General features: G+C 56.5%; 1 protein-coding gene across 1 annotated transcript in view; it reads right to left on the reverse strand.

Moving 5' to 3' along the window:
* Window positions 1–61: 61 nt before the first annotated feature.
* STK40 (serine/threonine kinase 40) overlaps window positions 62–15,355 on the reverse strand; it is a 38,993-nt gene continuing 23,699 nt past the window's right edge. The window contains exons 5-11 of the mRNA XM_080654619.1: window positions 14,074–14,301; window positions 12,691–12,743; window positions 8,746–8,861; window positions 4,852–4,996; window positions 4,587–4,706; window positions 3,886–3,970; window positions 62–2,367 (exon numbers count right to left, since the gene is read on the reverse strand). Coding sequence (XP_080510745.1) covers window positions 2,149–2,367; window positions 3,886–3,970; window positions 4,587–4,706; window positions 4,852–4,996; window positions 8,746–8,861; window positions 12,691–12,743; window positions 14,074–14,301 — 966 coding nt within the window. The 3' untranslated portion in view covers window positions 62–2,148. The remainder of the gene's footprint in view (window positions 2,368–3,885; window positions 3,971–4,586; window positions 4,707–4,851; window positions 4,997–8,745; window positions 8,862–12,690; window positions 12,744–14,073; window positions 14,302–15,355) is intronic.

A 15,355-nucleotide genomic window follows, 5' to 3' on the forward strand; every position in this document is an offset into this window, starting at 1 on the left:
GGCTGGCTGGCGGGGGAAACAGACGCAGGTGAGGGCAAGAACAGCAGACGACGGTACAGCCACGGTGGCTCCAGATCAGGAAGTTTTATTGCTGACATGCAGGAAGAGTCCCCATGTAGTACAAAAATATGTCTTTATACAAATTTTTTTTGTGACTTTTTCTGTTTTGTTTCTTTACAATTGGACTTCTCTCAGCGTGTGACAGTGAGGGCAGACCCAACCTCCTCTTGTCTGCTTTGCTAGCTAGCAATGTAATCAGCCACGTGGCTGAACTCTGTCTGATAGGGCTTTGTAGACCTGGAGAAATATTGCTTTGAAGAGGAGGAGAAAGACCACACGTGGCCAGCAGCCCAGAGGGTCTGGCCGGCTGCTGGGCAAGGGCACAGCTGAGCCCTCACAGGAGGGAGTCACAGGGGCGGGAGCCCTGGGCTGGACTGCATTTCTACTCCCTTAGGAGACTTCTTTTTGAAATAAATATAGAAAGAGGGCATCCCGACCCCACAGCAGGACACCCTGGCTCTCAGCAGCGGCAGCTGAGAGAGCAGAGCTTGGTGCCCACGGGGAGTAAGTGCTGGGCTCGGGCGGGCTCCCTCAGACCCACTGAGGCAGAGGCACGAGACGCCCAAGTGCTGGGAGAGGGGTATGGGGGGAAGGGGCATGGGTGGCCCTGCTACTGCTGGCAAGAGGTGGCCCCATTTTTTCCAGATGGGGAAACTGAGGCACGAGGAGGTTTGGGAACTTGCCCAAGTCACTCACAGTGAGTCAGCTTTTGGGAGAGGGCAGCTCACACTGGGAAACAAGGTCACACAGACCTTGCACTTCCCACTGGGGAGCAAGGACAGGCAGGAAGAGCCCAAGGGCCAGGGCTGCCTGGAGGGGAACACTTGGCCTTTCCAAGGGGGATGGTGGGGAGGCCGGGGAAGGTCTTTGCTTGGCACTGGGCAGGGCCAAGTCCAGTGAGGGAGCATGGGACGGGGGCATTCTGGTGAGAACAGCATTTCTGGCAAGACAGGCATCCACTTCAAAATCTCGGCTCAAAAAGGGCAGCAGGGCTGTTCTCAAGCCAGACAGGGCCCCCAGTTCCCACAATTCTTCCCAAGAGCCCTGCAGCCCCATGGAGGACCCTGGCCGGAGTCTGCTGGGCGACACCACATCTGTTACGAGGCAAGGGCAGGAGGGGCGATGTCCCCACCATTCTCTGAACAGAGTGGGGTGTGGGGAGCGAGAGGGCGTGCCAGCAGGGCACCTGTCCGTGGACAGCCCTGCACACCCTCCCCAGCCCGCCCCCGGCACCTCTTTCACATCTATGTTGGCATTACCTCGGTACCGCGCTGAGGGTGGAGAAAGAAACCAGGGTTAATGCGAGTGTGCAGCACCTCAGAGAAGCTACTTTGATGGGAGAAAGAGAGCCAAGTGGAGAAAGGCCTCCCCATCACCAGAAGCGAGGAGGGACTGGTGGGCTGGAGGTGGAGAGGGGCCGGCAAGAAGGGGCTTCTGAGCCCAGGGGTGAGGAGGGCCCATCTGCGAGCTGTGGACGCCCTGCTGTCTAGCCAGCTGGGGGCAGGGAGTAACCATGGTCCGAGCCACCTGACGATGGGAGAGAAGTTGGTTTCAGTATAAAAATAAATATATTTGAATTCCACTTAAGATGAGGTGAAGGTTTTCCAAGCTTGGACTGAGGGGTCTGGGGTCAGAGGGGAGGGAGGAAAAGTGACTGTGGGAGGGGCCAGGGAGAGCGGTGGGGAGTGGGCATTCGTTTGGAGAGCCAGCAGCGAGCTGCACTTCCAGCTTATTGGACTGTGGGGAGCAGCTGCCGGGACGGCGGCTGGTGGGCTCCCTCCTCCTCCCTCTCACTCAGTCCAGAGACAGCATGGTTGGAGAGACAGAGGTAGATTAAAACGTCATGATTAAAAGCAGATTAGTTATCTAGGCTTCTCTGATTAAAAAACCAAACAATCAAGCAATCATTCCAAAAGGTAGCTTCGTGGTACCTCTGCTGACCCCATGTGTGACCTGGGCTGTCCCTGGCGGCCCTGTGCCAGCCCGGAGGGAGAGAGTTCAGCACTCCAGGGCCCTGCCCCAAAGCAGGGCACTGGCTGGGGGCCGGGAAGAGGTGTTGGGTGGTGCCGGTGCCCCAGCCTGAGGCTGCTATTTCCGCAGGCAGCGCTGTGCCAGGATGGCTGCGTCCAAGGGGTTCATGGGCTGCGCGTCGTGGCCCAGCCGGCGCACCAGTGGTGCACTGCCGAATTGCCGCTTGGGCACCCAGCTCCGGGCCTCGTGGATGGAGCTCTTCTCCTCGGCCAGCAGCAGCTGCTGCCGCATGTAGTTCTCAAACTCGTACTGGGAGCACTCCTCTGTCACCTTCGCCTGCGAGGCACAGAGAGACAGACAGGAGAGAGGAGTGGGGCGATGGACAGCGAAGAGCAGGGAGTGAGTGTTAGATCGCCTGGCTCCAGAGGTCCGTCCCCAGGTCCCACACCCTTGGACCCCATCCAGCCGAGGCAGTGTGTGGGCCCCTGAAGCCCCCAGCCGACCTGGACCTCGCCTTGCTGGCCACCCTGGGTGTCATTCCAACTGAAGCAGACCTGGCATCTGAACCAGATCCCCCTCACTGACTCCAAAACTTCGGCTTCCTCGCCTGTGAAGTGGACAATAATCTTCCCTCAGAGAGGTTGTCAAGAGCCTGGGGCTGGCCGGTGTTGCTCAGTGGCTGGAGCATCAGCCTTTGCACCGTAGGGTTGCGGGTCCGATTTCCGGTCAAGGGCACATATCTGGGTGGTAGGTTTGATCCCCAGCCCTGGTCCAGGCATGTGCAGGAGGCAACCAATCTGTGTCTCTCTCATATCAATGTTTCTCCCCCCCACCGCCGCCTTCTCCCTTCCACTCTCTCTAAAAAAATACCCTCAATGAGGATTAACAAAAAAAAAGGCCTGGGGCAGCTGTGCTTCTTTATCCTGCCCCACACCGAGCCCCCGGAGTGGCCCAGGTAGACAGGGACCAACTGAAGTGGAAGGTTCTGGTGTTAATCAGCTGAGGGGGAAAGCAGGGCTATGGAATCAACTTGGGTTCAAGGCTCAGCTCCACTATTTCCAAGCTGTGTGCCTTTGGGAAACCTATTTACCTCTCTGAACCTCAGTTCCCACTTGTGAAACGCGGATAAGAACGTGGCCACACAGGACTGAAGGAGACATGCGTGTGGGCATTCCTCATGTGCCACTAGTGACCTCTCAGCTGCTGAACATCCTGGGGCCGGTGGGAGCTGGGGGGTAGCCTGGGGCTCTCTTCCCAGGGCCAGGAGGCTCTGTCGTGGCCCCAGGCTGGTGCCTCCTGGTGCTCCCTGCCCAGTGCATCCCTCCCAAGGGCCTGGCCAAGCTCTGTCCTCCAGGGGGCACCCTAAGATCACCCAGTCGCTGCTGCCTTGCGCCCAGGTCTCTGCCCTCACTCTGGGTCCAGCACTTTCTCCAGTGTGGGGAACAGAGGAAGAGAGAAAACAGGGAGAAAATGAATCATTTGGAAAATGAAAAGCAGGAAGGCTGAGAGAGAACCATGTGAGTCAGAGGGGCAGAGAAATGTGACTGTTTAAAGGGCCAGCCCGTGGCAGGAAGAGGAAGCAGAGGGAGGGCCAGGCTGGGCTGCTGTGGGGCCTCCACCTCACTGCCCTTTCTCAGGCCACAGAACCACCAACTGAGCTGGACACGAGGCAGGCCCCAGGCAGCACAGGGAGAGGACTGAGGTCTCCCTTTCCCACTCTAAGAGCTGGGGACAAAGCTGAGAAGGCCCTGCAGCCTGCTGGGAGCTGCCACCTCTGTCCCTGCCTGGCCTGCCTTCCTTGCAGGCTGGTCCCCCAGGACTTGGGTAGCAGCCCGTCTGCCCTTCCCAACTCACCTCCTGGGAGCTGTCTGCATTGCCCATTTGGTCGTCGATGTCAGGGACCACCTGCAGAGGCCCGCTCAGAGACGACAGGGACTGCCTGCAGGGGAGGCAGTCACGTCACACGTCAGCTCGGCTCCAAGCAGCCCCCAGCCCCTGCTCCCCGGTCCTCACTGCTCTAAAACTTGGTTGGAGTCAAAAGACCCGGGTTGGGTCCCAACTCAGCCCCTTCCTGATGTGATCAACTCTGCTTCTCCAAGCCTCCGTTTTCTCATCCAATGATGGGGGACAATTTCTACCTTACAGGCTGTGTGTGGTTAGAACTTAGTGAGATAATGCCCTCCATCCCTGGCATCGATGGCGGACAGGAGGTGCAGGGGTGGGCAAACTTTTTGACTCGAGGGCCACAATGGGTTCTTAAACTGGACCGGAGGGCCGGAACAAAAGCATGGATGGAGTGTTTGTGTGAACTAATATAAATTCAAAGTAAAGGAGCGGAGGGGAGACCAAGAGAACCAGATAAAACAGCCGGATCCGGCCTGCGGGCCGTAGTTTGCCCACGGCTGTGCTAGAGCCAAGTGCTGCCAGGACCCTCCCAAATGTTGCCCCCGGGGAAAATCTGGAAATTGGACTCTGCCTGGCAGAGAAACAGGCCCAACCTCCAGCTTCTTTCCTGGCAGGATGGGCAGGACCCAGCCCTGCACCAGTCCACTCACCACGAAGCGATGATGGCACTGAGGGCTTCCAGGACGTCGGCGGCAGCCAGGCGCTGCTGGGGGTCGAGGACCAGCAGTTTCCGGATGAGACACACGGTGCTCTCAGAAACCCGCCCATCCCTGATGCAGGAGGGGAAGAGGGGGAGGCTCAGGTGAGTGAGCTGGGCTGGTTCTCGGACCCAGGACTCCAAGCCTCATTGCGTTGTCTCTGCCCCATGAGTCTCAGCAGCAGAGCCTCCCCCCGTCCCCAGGGACCAGGACTCACTCAGGGATGGTGTACTCGGCGGCCTTGATCTTACGGAAGAGCTCCTGGGGGATGCTGTCGTAGAAGGGGAACTGGCCGTAGAGCATGGTGAACAGCACCACGCCCAGTGCCCACATGTCACTCGGCTTGCCCCGGTACGGCCGGCCTATGGGCACACAGATGCACCCACTTAGCACAAACCCCAGAAAGAGACAGCCCTGGGCCTCCCACTGCTTACAGCTACCTGCTGAAATCTATCCAGGGACCCCTGTACCTTGCCACCTTCAGTTCTGGTCACCCTTCCTCCCAGAGCGAGCTCTTACCCAGTCTCCACCTCCCCCGCCCCGCACCGTCCCGTCTCTTTAGGCAGATTCAGCTCTTGCTCTGGAGACCCAGCTCGGCAGGGTGATACCCCACCTCGGGCGTGCCTCCTGCCTCTTCCTCAAAGCACCAGCCGGGCTGCCAGCTCTCGGCCCAGCTCCTGGCAGAGTGGCACAGAGCAGGCGGGCAATGTGCGTGTGGAACAGAGCTGCGCGGCTCTGGACAGTCAGCCACTCCCATCATGATTCCCTCATAGCACTGAGCACTGTAAGGACCCCTTTCTTTGTCTGTCCCTGTCTCCCCATGGGAAGGCACGTTTTCACATGCAGGGGCCTCCGCTTCGCTCCCTGCTGAGCCCTGCACCCAGCACCCAGCATGGGCTCTCACTGGCTAAGGGAATGGCTGTCCAGTTGGGTCAACTCTCGGTGCTAACACTGGAAGAAACACTTCCATCTCATTAAACCTCTGCCACAGCTCTGTGAGTTAGATATTTTCTGTTTGTCCACGGAGTAAACAAGGCCTAGAGATGTGATCTGTCCAGGGTCACATGGCTGATGGAAATGCCCTGCTTCTCCCATTGCCAGGGCAATCTGTCCATCCACCCTCAGCAGCAGAGCTCCCCACACGTGCAGCCGCTGCCTGACCTCCACACCTAGGATGTGGGAACAACGCCAGCCTCAGAGAGCCCTTGCTGCCAGTGCCTGGGACCCCAGCAGGCTCCGCGGCACCAGGTTCCCTGGACACAATTCAGCCCTCCCGTGTGGAGGAGACACTGCTGGGCACCAGGACAACCTCCGCTGGGTCCCCAAGCCTCCTGGGTGGCTGGAGATGCCTTTGGGGTGGAGGACACTGGTTCCAAGGGCCCCCCAGGCCCACTGAAGGTCAAGAAGCTTAAGGGGGTGGGACTGTGTATGGAGGCGCTGTCAGACCTCAGCCTGCGCTTCAGAAGGTACCGTGGACCCCCTTCACCAAGCCTGTGACTTCTTCTCTAAGTGGGGGAGAGAGACATCGACCCCATGAGGCCGCTGAGGCTGGTGCAGCAGGCAGTTGTGTGGAGATGAGCCTCTGCCCAGCTCTCTCCCCGAGGCAGCACGGCCCTGCTCTTTTCCAGCCCTGACCTTTGCCCCCAGGCCCTGCTCCACCACATGGGAAACCAACAGAGTCCACTGGGCCACTGCGCTTAGCTCTGTGCAGCTCCACAGAAGGTATTACCTCTCCTGCAGCAGCAGCAAGGTGGTCCCCACCAAGATGCCCAGATGCAGCCTCAGCCAAGGAGGGAGGGGAACTGTGCCAGCCCGAGCTGCCCCACAGGAAGAGCAGGAACTTCCGCTCTGCCCTGGACAGAGATGACAGCCGGGCGCCGCCTCCAGCAGACAAGCTCTGACCATCAGGCGACCTTTCCCTGCGCTTTGGCTTCTGGGGAAACACTAACCTTCAAGCTTTCCTTTAGTAACGATGATGCCAGCTAATGTTTACTGAGCCAGACACGAGGTTAAGGCCTCATCTAATCCCACAGGGACCTAATGAAGTAGGTGTTATTAGCTTCCTAACTTTACAGATGAGAAAGTTGAGGTCCAGAGAGGTAACTCTCACAAGGTCCCAATTATTAACCAGACCATAAACTCTACGAGGGCAAGGCCATGACTGCCTTCACTCAGCTCCATGCCCAAGGCCCAGGCTGTGCTTGGCACACAGAATACACTGAGTGGCCAGATTATTATGATCTCTGAACGCATAATAATCTGGCCACTCAGTGTATGTGTGATATATATATATGTATCTGTGTGTATACACACACACACACACATATATAGATATATCTATATATATTAGAGGCCCAGTGCATGAATTTGTGTATGGATGGGGTCCGACCAGCCTGGCTAGGGGGAGGGGACATGGGCGGTTGGCCAGCCTGCCTGCTGGTCGAACTCCTGGTCGAGGGGACAATTTGCATATTAGCCTTTTATTATATAATAGGATATACACTGAGTGGCCAGATTATTATGCGTTCAGAGATCATAATAATCTGGCCACTCAGTGTAAATGGAGCAGCAGACCTGAGAGCAGAACCCACATGCAAGCTTGTACTTAAGCATCACACTTCATCCTCTGAACAATGTGGGAGGCAGGACCGTTTGTTTCCATGAGGAGACTGAGGCTCAGAGAGGGGGTGAAGGCCAGGTCACACAGCTTGTTAATTGGCAATGCCAGTGTCAGAGCCTGGGCCCTGGTCTCACAGTCTGGGTCTCTTTCTGGTGCAGTGGGTGTCTCTGTTTTATCCTGCAAGATGGGGATGAGTCTGGAAGGACCAGAGAGGGAAGCCACGGGCAGCAGCCAGTGACTGCACATGGAGGCCGCCTTAGCCTGGCATTGCTAAGGGCAGTCCTGACCAGAGAGCCCTGCCACCCTCAGGCCGCACACCCCATAGACCGGGTTCTCCCTCCTGGCTCCTTTCACCTATAGAGATGCTCTGGGGATTCTCATGGAGGGTGTCCAGCTGGACTGGGGGTTGCCCAGAGAGTCCTCCAGCAGAGGCCGAAGGGATTCCAACCCCCACCCCAGGTCTGGGGAATGGTACCACTACCCTCTACAGACGGGTAGCCCTGGCATTCCAGCAAAAGCCTGGGCTGGGGAGGCCTCTAAGGGGACTACAGATGCTTATGGTAAATTACAGTAGCCGGCTTCCCAGGAAGGCAAGGACGACTCTGCGACTGCGAGGAGGGTACACCTGTGTGTGCTGGTGGTTACACACCCCGGGGGCCAACCCTGGACCTTCTTCACATGGGAGAGACTCCGCTGATATAAGCCCTTGGTCCCCTATGGGATCAGCAGGAGAGACCCAATTTGGTAAAGAATGAGCGGGAAAAGGAAAGAAAACCTCTGGTGAAACAGGAGCCTGGGCCTGGGCAGGAGGCAGCCCTGGGATCCAGCCTCCGGGTTTACTATTAGCTGTGACTTTGGACAGAGATTTAATCTCTCTGAGCCTTGGTTTTCTCATCTGTAAAAAGGAATACCAGCAGGACGAGTGAATGAATGACGGAACCAAGGGAGTGATGTCTAAAATGCAAATCTCATCCTGGCACCCTCGTGAAGACCTGTTCAATGGCTTCCTTTTGCACTTGAAATAAAGGATGACGTTTCTCAATAAGGCCTCCATCAGCCCTTTCATAGTCTGGCCCCTGCCCACCTCTCTGGCCTTGAGCCAGGCTCACTTTCTGAGCAACAGCCACAGGGGCCTTCAGTCGGTTCTCCTCCAATGTGCTGTGCTGCCTCCACCTAGCCACACTCCCCAGGATTCCCACTTATCCTTCCCATCTCATTTCAAATGTCACTTCCTTGGGGAAGTCCTTCAAGTGCCTTATTTACACGCACATAAATCTTCCCTGCCAAGCACTAATCTCGGAGAGTAACTAAATGTGCACTGTGTGGCCACTGCTGTCTTCCTCCTCCATGAGGCCCCAAGGACAGTACTGGCCAAAGCCATTGGAAGCCCACAGATAGGGTTTGCGGAAGGAGCGAATTGCTGCGGCGCCTGGCTGTGTGCTGGCCTGGCTGTGTGCTGGCCTGGGCCCACAGCCTGCGCACCGCACCTACCGCTGAGCACGTCAGGACTGATGTAGGCGGGGCTGCCCCTCTGGTCCTTCAGCAGGTCCCCCTCGCTCACAAGGTGCTTTCCGAGGCAGAAGTTGGTGATGGTTATCCGATGCGTCCTGGGAGTGGGAGGCAGAGAGTGAACACACCTTGGTTCCCATGGCACCGCTGCTGCCCTCACCTCCTGTCCAGGGAGCAGAGGACTCATGCCCACACCCTCTCTGCTCCCCAGGCCCTCGCTGCCTTCCCGGGGCTGTGTGCAGAGTGCCCGTGGTGCTGACTCTGGCCATGCACTCTTGGTTGCCACCTGCTGAGCCGTCCAGGCAGGGATCTGAGTCATTCTGACCGGTGAGTGTTTAAGGGGGGCTCCCCTGAACCTGCTGCCCTAGCTGAGTCTCAGGGGGGACAGCTTTTGGCTCGGAACAATTTGCAGGGAGTCCCCAAACAACCTCACATCACGTCTAGATTGGGAGTGACCAGGGATAGTTCAATTCCCACATTTCCACATGAGGAAAAGCCAGCAGAGCTGTGGAGCCCACCCTTAGGTGCCACTGTTGTCTCCTTTTGCTGAGCCCTCTGGTCACCCCCATGTCATTATCAATCGGCATCACTGGCCTCAGTGCCTGGTGATTACTGTTTTCATTCACACCCCTAGGAGGGATTTCACTCACACCCCTAGGAGGGATTTCACTCACACCCCTAGGAGGGATTTCAACGACAATGGAACTAAGGCACAGAGAAATGCAGGGACTTGTCCAGGGTCACACAGCTAGTGTGCAGTGAACAGGATCTAAACCCGGGTCTGTCTGACCCTAGGGCCTGCCCTGTAGACTAACATACTCAGGTGCCCACTGTGTCCTGGACAACCCCAGTCCCTAACTTTCTCATTCCCCGCCTTGCCCTTCAGATTCTCCCCTGACCTAGAAAGCCATGGATCCCCCCATTGGAGTTGTGGCTGAGAGCAGCTCTGGGCTCTGATCCTTTCTAGGAGCTTCACAATGTGAGCAAAATGGCCCAGAGAGGACACCTCACATCACACGGAGGCGGGGGTTATGGAGGGCAGTCCCCTTCCAAGAGGCCAGGAAAGGCTTCTTTGCCCCAGAGGGGATGGCCAGTGAGGAAGGGTGCTTCTCTGCCCACAGACGAGCAGGGGCTACTGCCCGGCTCCGATGTCAGTCGCTGGCAGGGAAGCACACGAGGGGCTGCGGGCCACCTCTCGAGGATGGAGGAGAGTCGGCTCAGTGCAGGTCGTGTGGGACTGAGGGCGGAATTCCCCAGAAGCTGCGTCCAAAAGGCTCCCGAGCCTTTCAGCTCTCTGGGGAATTCTGCTGGCACGGGGCTTGGTGCAAAACAAAGGCCAGTCTGTGCTCTGCATTCCAAATGGAAATGTCGACTCTCCTCTCCACACAGGCCCGCCCGTCAAATGCCACAGAAGTCGGACTGGTGGCCCTAGGGCAGCTGGAGCCCGAGAGAGCAGGCAAAGGGTCCAGGCAGGGATCACAGCACATCAAGCCATGGACCGCTCCCGCTCTGAACCGCCATGTCACTGTCCTGAACATGGGACTGCTCAGCCTCTCAAGTGCACGGTCCCCAGAGCAGAGGCACTGGGTTTCCTCTCCGCTCAGAGATGGCTCGGCAGCTGCAGCGCCTCCTGCGGCACTCTCTGAGGCTTGGGACACTGGGGGAGGACAGCGCAGCGGGCAGTTTGGTGGGCTTGGGAGTCAGATCCTGGGTCCATTCCTGGCTTTGCCACTTCCTGGTTGTGTGGTCCTGGGCATGTTATTTAGTCTCTTGCTAAACCTCAATTTCCTCATCTGTGAAACAGGGAAGATATTAGCACCTAACTCCCAGGACTGTGTTAGGGTTTAACAAGATGAGAACTTAATCCCAGGAAAAGCACTGGGCCCAGGGCCTGGCGAACAGTCACTGATTACTAACTGCTAGCTCAGATGAGCATGTCATCCCCCGACAGTGGGCAGAAGCTGCCAAAGGAGAACCCTGGGAAAGGCACCATGTCTGAGGGGGCAGGAGAGAGGTGCCACTTTGTGTCCACAGGCCCTGGAGTCCACATGCCTCTGCCAGCCCTCTACTAGTATGTGTGGGGCGGGGTGGGAGGCTGGAGGAAAACGCGCCAGAGACTCTGCAGGGCGGGCAGCAGGGTCCACTTGGCTTGCACTGCTCTGCCCGCTGAGGACCCTGGAGCCTCTCCCACAGGAAACCACATGGTCAGCTCCAAGACCTCCTGAAACTTGGCGACGCTCCCTGCCGGGCCACCACCTCCCAAGTTGGCTGGGTGGTACACAGATCCCTGGGAGTCCAGACCCCCCAGGCTCGTCAGTCCTGGCAGAGGGGCGAGGGAAGTGAGGGATGAAGGGAGCTCTGTGTCAGCAGGATCCGCTCTGAGTGAGTCACTCTTTAGCTATGGCCCTTTGGGCTACCACAGTGTTATTCTCCTTTTCTAGGAACTTGGTGTGCAACTTGACTACCCAAAAAGAAAGGAGGAAGAGGAACCCACAGCAAACCTCACATAACCCCAAAAGGGGCTTTCAGATTTCAACCCGCGCCTTTCATCCACAGCAGGGCGAACTTGCCACTGTGCTGCTTGGCAAACACTTCTCCCGTTTCCTCCCCCGGGAGCACCCTGTGCTGTGAGGACCGGGCAAGGCCTCCAGCTTGTCCGCCTGCCTCTCCAGCTGGAGTTAGGGCCTGGCCTGAGGGGCATGAAGGGGTGGAAGCGCCTCCAGGTTGACTTTGTAAGGATGAAAGCAAGGTCTGGAGAGGAGAGGGGCGGGCTCTGGACTCTCAGTGTGGGTCTCTCTGCACCACACCACTCTGCCCTCTTCCAGAACAGCTGGGAGTCAAGGGAGAGGTAGCCAGAACCTCTGTCTGCCCAGCACAGAAGGGATTGTCAGATTAAAGCAGTGGTCGGCAAACTCATTAGTCAACAGAGCGGCAAACCATGGCTCGCAAGCCGCATGTGGCTCGCGAGCCGCGGTTTGCCGACCACTGGATTAAAGGACTACAGCCAAGACGAAGGGTCTGAATGAGGTACTGGTCCTCTGCAATTGGAGGAAACACACACACACACACACACACACACACACACACGCATTACTCAAGAGAGGTGTGACCTTCGGACTACCTTCCCTGACTGAAGGGGCCTAGAGAGCTGAGAGGCGGAGATTAAGAGGCTTGAGGCGCCGGGTGGTCACAGTGCAGGAGCCCTGAATGTGCATTCCTGCCACCCTCGGGGTGAGCAACCAGATCCCTTCCAAGATCAAGGCCCTCTCTCCAGCTGCTGGGAGTGTTGGTTTCTGACTACTCGTAGCTGTGTCCTTCTCGGGGAAGTGCCCTTATCCAAAGGAGACTGCCTAAGCTTACGCCCACCCCGGGCATGGGCCACATTCAGTGGCTGTGGGTGCAGGGCCCTGTGCCCCTTGCCTTGATCTGGGACATCTGAAGGGCTACCTGGCTCTCAAGCTTTCCAGGCTGAGACCATGTCAGGACTGTACCAGAGTTCAGCGTCTGCCTCTGCCCGATCCCGCCCCGCCTCCCTGAGAGCTCTCCCAGTAACACTGCACACACATCTGAGTCTGCTTCCTGGGACCTTGACCTATTTTGCTCATCTGTCATTCCTTCACCCATGTGTCTTTTTACAGTCACCTACTGAGCACCCACCAGGCATGGCCAACGAATGGACCAGGGAGGATCTCTGCACTCCTTCCCAGAGCTGTGTCTGCGGCCTTGAAGAATCCTTCCTCATATTCTATGCAGCAAGAAAATAGAAGCAGGCATCCCACCTCCACCACTGGGATTCCTGGGAGAAGTGGGCTGTTTTAAGCCAGAATCCCCACGGGAATCCTGAGGGCATGGGATAGCTGGTAGCTGTAGCATGTAGCCTGCTCCAACCCCACGGTTACCTCATGAAGGAAGAAAAGCAGGTCTCACCTTTTATTGAGCACCATGTTCCCGAGCTTCAGGTCTCTGTGCACAATGTTTTTCTGGAAGACAACAAAATGGTTTGCATCATGAAGGTGCGTGAAGGTAGGATAAAACTCTGTGACATGCCTTTTAAGGCTATGCCTTGATTTGTTTTTTTTGTTTTGTTTTTAAAATATATATACTTTATTGATTTTTTACAGAGAGGAAGGGAGAGGGATAGAGAGTTAGAAACACTGATGGGAAAGAAACATCGATCAGCTGCCTCCTGCACACCTCCTACTGGGGATGTGCCTGCAACCAAGGTACATGCCCTTGACCGGAATCAAACCTGGGACCTTTCAGTCCGCAGGCCGACGCTCTATCCACTGAGCTAAACCAGCCAGGGCTCTGCCTTGATTTGTAAGCCACAGGCAGACCAGGACCATTCTAAGATCTCATCAGCCATGTGTATGGATGGGGTAATAGGTGAGTCCAGGCAATCGCTGCCCCACCCAGGATGAGTTCCCAGCTTTCTCCCCTCAGGGCAGCAGCCAGTGGGAAAACCCAGTCCTCTCTCCACCCCATCAAACATGTTAATGAAAAGCTGAAACCGGTTTGGCTCAGTGGATAGAGCATTGGCCTGCGGACTGAAAGGTCCCAGGTTCGATTCCGGTCAAGGGCATGTAACTTGGTTGCGGGCACATCCCCAGTAGGAGGTGTGCAGGAGGCAGCTGATTGATGTTTCTCTCTCATCGATGTTTCTAGCTCTCTATCCCTCTCCTCTCTCTTCCTCTCTGTAAAAAATTAATAAAATATATTTAAAAAAAAAACACAAAAAAAAAAACATGTTAATGAAAAGCAACAACAAAAAACAACAAAAAACTAAGCATCTGCCTGGAGCCGGAGTCAGAGATGAACTCTCCTGACTCTCCTGACTCTGGAGCCCAAGTCTGCAGGCTTGGCCTACAGAAGCTGTGAGCCTGCAAGAGGCTCTCCTAACCTGGGCACTGGAGTACCTGACACCCCTAATCCTAGGAAAAGCTCAGAGGTAGGCTGTGGCCCCAGTGGATATCTCACAATCATCACCAAAGATGGGAGGTTCATGTTTAGTTCCTCGCCCGAGAGGGATCCCTGCTCTGGGTTCTGCTCTGTGCCCATTGCAGCACCCCCGCTTCCCAACCCCCCGGATGGTGGGCTGAAGCCTGCAGCACCGTGCCTCCCCAGGCATACATGTCATCTGGCCATTTTCCTTCTGCACACTTCCAAATATTCCAGCTGCAAAGCACACCTGGGTGCGGGCGGGACAGAGCTGCTTCCACTCAGCAGCAGCAAGAAAGGTGGCTTTCTGTGGCTTGTGGACCCAGGATGCTCTCGGGCCCGAGGAGGGGCTGCAGAGGGGCGCAGCCTCACCTGGTGCAGGGCTTCTACCACGCGCACCACGTCGTAGAAGATGACCACGGTCTCCCGCTCACTGAGCCTCTTCTCCTTGATGACGTAGTGCTGCAGATTGATCAGGTCGGCGGTCTTGTCGCTGAAGTCGTGCGCACAGAGGCAGTCCAGAACGAGGCAGATGCGCTTCTTCGTCTTCTTAACCATTCGGCTGGATTCTGTGTCCTCAACGATTTCACAGGTACGGTCCTGGGAGGCAAGGGGGCTGATGGAGCTGGGGCCAGGGCTTTGGGACTCTCCTCTGGAGCCAAACACACAAAGCAGTGAGGGAGCCTGGGAGAAGCCTGCATGTGTGCAGGCGATGAAGGCCTGAGGCCTGGGCAGCATGGACCATGGGGCAATGCTTGGCTTCCCATGTACCAGTGCCAAGCTGAGCAGGGGATGAGGTTACAGTAGCTCAGGTACAAGCTTCATGCTTTGACTCTAATACTAAGGGTTTGGATCAGGGCTGAGCATTTAAAGCCAAATGGTCCCCTGAGACCAGAGTACAGGCTGTAAACTCAGGACCCTGGACACTCTCCCCTCCGCAGCACTCCAGGGATCCCAGCAACGACCACAGCACACTTCCTTCCAATGTCCAAGTGGTGGCTTTGAAGTGTTTTGTGTGTCCCAGACTACTGATTCACATGAAAGAGGGACTCATGGGCAGCCACGGAACAGTGGGTAAGAGTATGGCTGTGGACCTGGGGCAGTCTCTGGTTCCTCACCTGCAAATGGGAGCCGGTAAACCCTGCCTCACAGGTCCCTGGGAGTAAGACAACCAGGCTGAGTGCTAGACACCCCTCTCCCCATCCCCAGCCAGGCTCAGTAGGTGGGCCCTGCTACCAACACTGCACAACTTGCGGTTGCAAGTTCTGGACCCACTCCCTTGCTGAAAAGGCATTTCAAGTAAGAAAAAAACAGGTACAACACGGGGACCTTTATCCTACCAGCTTGAGGAGGCCCTCGGTGTCATCCAGCCCCTGAGAGCTCCCAGGACTGAACATCCACACCTCTTGTTCTCCCTTCCCCAGAGACCCAACAGGGTCTGGCATGCAGATAACTCTAGAAACACTAATCACCCAGGTTCCCTTGTCTACAATGATATGAGCCAAGGCCAAGCTTTGGAAGCTGGCAGAAAGGAAGTACTAAGAAATCACAATCTCCCTCAGTTCGACTTCATGCTTAAGGGAAACACTAGTTTTCAGAGTTGCCTAATGATACTGAGTTACCTGTAATTGTGCACCTCAGAATGAAGACCTTA

Source organism: Plecotus auritus, assembly GCF_963455305.1.
Source record: "Plecotus auritus genome assembly, chromosome: 2".
NCBI classification, from domain to species: domain Eukaryota; kingdom Metazoa; phylum Chordata; class Mammalia; order Chiroptera; family Vespertilionidae; genus Plecotus; species Plecotus auritus.